This window comes from Primulina eburnea, chromosome 15 (genome assembly GCF_022965805.1).
Source record: "Primulina eburnea isolate SZY01 chromosome 15, ASM2296580v1, whole genome shotgun sequence".
Classification (NCBI taxonomy): Eukaryota; Viridiplantae; Streptophyta; class Magnoliopsida; order Lamiales; family Gesneriaceae; genus Primulina; species Primulina eburnea.
In genome coordinates, this window is record NC_133115.1 from 11,496,731 (window position 1) to 11,501,258 (window position 4,528).

Here is a 4,528-nt window from a genome sequence, read left to right on the forward strand (position 1 = left end):
AGTCCATAAGCAAAAGCCCAACAGATGAAAGCCCAGGAGAGTTGCAGTTGGCCTTGGAAAAACACGACGTGACGAGTGAAAGCAATTACCCAACATGAAAGATCGTTGAGAGATGCCTAAACTAACATGCAGAATGTGACAAAAAACAAAGAAAAAAATTAGAACTGCATCGACAAATCAACACAACAAACTACAGCAAGACTCAACAGAATTGTATGTCAATTTTATGTTTGTTTATTTCAACTTCTAGTTTCAGTAACAAAGTCTTTTAAATATTCCATGTGTTCACCGATATTCCCTGGAAAAACATTAATCAAGTTCATAGCAACATAATTCGATTTGATGATATTAATGGATTACTCGAAGGAATTAGAACGTATGACCAAATCGAGATCCACAAGGTTTGATTAAAGAAGTTAGTATTAGGACTAATGGAATCTGGATATCTCCACACTGGTATGATATTGTCCACTTTGGATTTTAACCCTCATGGTTTTGCTTTTGAAATCACCCAAAAGACCTCATACCAATGGAGATATCATTCCATTTTTATTAACCATGATATTTCTCTAGATCTTCCGATGTTGGACTTTGGTTGATCCCAACAGTTAGATTATTTCACAACTTTGGCACGATCACATGTCTGACCCACATCACAATTTTCATGATAAACACAAACTTTAATAAGTTTAAAATCAAAGAAGTTAATGAAAAACTATTTTCATTTTCCCGTGAAATTATTCAACAGCATCACATGCCAAAATCTGTCCAAACACAATTAATTACACTTTAAGCAACTCTCATATATGACTCATTTTCCTGCACGGGATATAAGGGTGTCACATGCAGTATGCAGCTGCAATAATTTTTCATGCAACCCTTTTCGTTACTGATGATGCAAATAACAACAGAAACCATTCAATAAATTAATAAAAAAAATTAAAAACTAATAATATACTTGGAACTGGGAATAAAATACAGAACTAGCCATATCTTCAGTACTACTTATATTACTGGCTTGCTCGTCGTTGAAGATTTTCTCGTTTAAGCGCCATGAACTTCGCGGTGAGTTCATCATAATCCGGGAGCTTTGGATGGATATGGCGGCATGAACGGGGAGTATCTAGTGGAAATGAGTTCGATCTGAACATGTTATCCGTAGCAATCTCAACTGGCCTGGCATTTGGCATAGTCATTGCCCCTAAACATGGCAACTGAGCCCCGTTTCTTGTATCGCCTCGCAACTTGTATCTGATAGAATCTTTGCAGAAATCTGGCCTATGCTGATCAATCTTTGCTTCCTTTGTAGATTGCATTGGATGATCCTTTGTTTTCGGTGTTGAAGAGATATTTTCCAACGACTCGTTTCTGTCTCGAAAATAGAAGTAATAGGGATGTTCTAAACAGCATTTCTTGGAGATATTTGAATTGGAATTGCATCTCCAGACAAATCCCATACTATCATAACCACACCTCATGACATTAATGCTGCTCTTGACTGTGAGATAGCAACTTCTCTCTCTGTTTCCTCCTCCTTGATCAAATGAATCTATTAAAATCTTGTATTCATCTTCTCTTTGACGATAGCAGGATTCGTGTTTTTGAGCCATTGATGAATCCAGAGAGATGCCATGGTATAGCTCGCATTCGGCTTCTGTCACGTTTCTATTTTCTTGAGAAACCGATGATTTTCGCCTCGTTCTTTTTCTGCTCTGCTCTTCTACCATTCTTGAGCTTTTTGATACTGAATTGTTTTCATACTGCAAAAGCTTTTGTCCCTTAAAAGAAAGGACATCATGATTAATATGCTCTGCTGACGCTTTCAAAGGGATTTCAAATGGTTTGAACATAAATAGCCTCTGATCTTGGACACGTCCATTCTTGGTCACTGGGGATACAAACTCCTCAATGTCATCTAGATATATCATTTCCTCAGGTAGTCTAGATGAGGTTTCTGAAGAAGACGATGAAGAAAATGACTCGTTTCTGTTATATGAAAGCTTTCCAAGTATCTTATTTTCGCCAAGAACTGATAACTGGATTGCATTTGGGGAAATTTTCTGATCTTCTCTCAATCTATCAGATTGGAAATCAATGTTTACAATCTTTCCTTCCGTTTGTGTCACGATATTACAGATTTTTCCGTTAGCTTTGCCTGTCTGAATCTCATTGCTAGAAATCCGAGTAGTGTTACTTTGGGTTTCCTGCAGTTTGATCAAGTCATATGATACCAAGATTTTAGAGAAAATTATAGACGTTTTCAGTTGAGGGGGTATGACACGTCCTGTCTGCATGCACATTTTTCTTTTACGACATTAAAAGACAAATATCACGAAAAATTACCCCATTTTCAAGCGAGTCGGATGGCTTGTATTCAAGAAACAAGGGTCCTGGTTCAACACAACTGCAAGCTATTTCATCCAGCAATTTGTATTTTACATCATCAGCCAATTTTTTTGTGTAAACAAGCTTCTCTTTTATCTGCAATCAAAGAAATCAAGTATGGTTCTACGTGTGTCTTAATTCTTATATATACTCATATTCATCTAATTAACAAACGTTTCTGGTGTTAAAGCAATTTCTTGATGGCTAAACCTGATTGTTTACAAGATTTCCAGGGAGTAATTCGAGTGCAGCCGTAACAAAACTGACACCATATCGTTCTGCAAACAGCTTCCTGACTGCTAGGAGCTCCGGTAAATCGCCTAGTCTTGCTGATGTGAAAATTAGAGTTGATACTGCTTCATTGATGTCATTTGGACAGTCCCTAATCAATTTTTTTTATCATTTTCTCATAAAATTTGTCATAAAAAGGGCTGTTCATTCTATATTTTATTTATTATGTATAAAAAAGAATAGGTAATGTGTAGAAGTAGCTGAATTTTAATTTATATGAGAATACATACTTGTGTTTTCTGATGTATCCAAGATTCATTATTATGAATTCACTGAAACTGCCCACAAGATCATACACTTCAACCATGCTCTGATCCTTGAGAAGCTGCTCAACCTGAACATATTTATTTTTTTGGCAAAATAAATAAATAAAAATTAAAAAGGTCATATACCAAGATGTATTTGTAATATATAGCCTCGAACTTAATTTATGGTATTCAATATAATCCATGTAAAAAAATACAGATAAACACAATGAGCAACATCTAGCTTCATGTCAAGAAACATAAGGACATGCCATACATGTCAAGACGACAAGAGATTCGGATTTCAAAAATCTAAAATCGTAGGAAACTTTAACAACAAAGAACTGAAAATATGTGAAGTGATCGACATCAGGGTTCGCGGATAAATTTTCGAGAAAGAGAAGAAGAAATTCACATGAAATCAGCGAATGTAAAATGAGAGATATTTACCCTTTCAAAGGCAGTTTGAGTGTGGCCATTCTTGAGCAGCTCAGCCACATCTTGCCTCAACTGTCTCACAATCCAGCACTTCTTCTTCGTCACAAGCTTCACGCGGCATTGCAACTTTTTTATCAGACTTTTACTGCATCAGCAAAGAAAATTAGTCAGAATCTTGATCATTTCGAATTTTTAGTGTCGTATATCACCATAAATTTAAACAAAGAACAAAATCTTGAGACCCCATTCACCATTTGGACGCCTTTCTCCATCCGAAAAGAAAATCAAACATTTTTTCCTAGATTTTTACAGTGATCCTGATCAGTGGAAAGTTCTATCTTCTTGGTGAAAAGGAAGTGAAAACGACCACGGATTATTAAATTCTTTCAGCTGCATGTATACGTATGCATATATTTTCATATGTACACACATATATAAAAATGAAGATTTGAAAGAATCAAACAAGATGAAATTTGAAGGTGAACTGAACCACGAGTGACAGTTGTTTGAGTAGTTATTTCAAGATGTTGGAGGAGTGGGTGGTTATTTCGGGAAGGAGGGAAACTATGAAATTTAATATCAAAATTTTATTTTCAAGAATTAAATAAAAAATGGTAACTCGGTATTTAATTATTAATTTCTACAGCATTTAATAATGTTAGAACAGCAGCCTTTTATTTAATGTTGTTTGGTATTAAACTTTTACTGACATTGTGTGTGAACAACATGGGATGATCATGAATAGGGGAAAAAGTGAAGAATTCACGCTCATTTATTTTATTTATTTTTCTTGGCTTATACCTTTTCATTGTATTAATAATTCTTGTCACACAAAAGCATATATATCAAACAAGGATTGATTTTGATGTCCAGAAGATTAAAAACTTTAGAATAAGTATTAATATATTAAATTTTAGGTATTGTAATTGGCCTTTACGATTAGATCAAGTGGCATATAATCCTTCGTTAATCAGTCGCTAACTATAATTACCCAAGGAATTAAAATATGGACTCTAATTTAAAAAGTGTTTGTAATCACTAAAAAATATTATTTGTTTTTAGTTAAAAAAAATATAAATTTCATGTGTTTATTGAACCCAGATTATGTGTTAGCTTTTGCTTAATTAAATTGAAATTGAAACTTTAGTGAGTTGTTGATTATGCTTCTG

The 4,528-nt window shown here is 34.5% G+C and overlaps 1 protein-coding gene across 3 annotated transcripts; it reads right to left on the minus strand.

Moving 5' to 3' along the window:
- Positions 1-805: 805 nt before the first annotated feature.
- LOC140815252 (uncharacterized) lies at positions 806-3,909 on the minus strand. Of its 3 annotated transcripts, none has more exons than XM_073174373.1 (6): positions 3,611-3,909; positions 3,372-3,504; positions 2,907-3,010; positions 2,596-2,767; positions 2,344-2,481; positions 806-2,204 (listed from the first exon to the last, which is right to left on the minus strand). In XM_073174373.1, exons 1-6 carry the CDS (start codon positions 3,649-3,651, stop codon positions 1,011-1,013), a joined length of 1,782 nt encoding a protein of 593 aa, XP_073030474.1. In that variant the 5' UTR covers positions 3,652-3,909; the 3' UTR covers positions 806-1,010. The 3 variants fall into 3 exon arrangements, with proteins under 3 accessions (XP_073030474.1, XP_073030475.1, XP_073030476.1); XM_073174374.1 differs by having other exon boundaries at positions 3,602-3,909; XM_073174375.1 differs by lacking the exons at positions 3,372-3,504; positions 3,611-3,909 and adding an exon at positions 3,199-3,346.
- Positions 3,910-4,528: the final 619 nt, after the last annotated feature.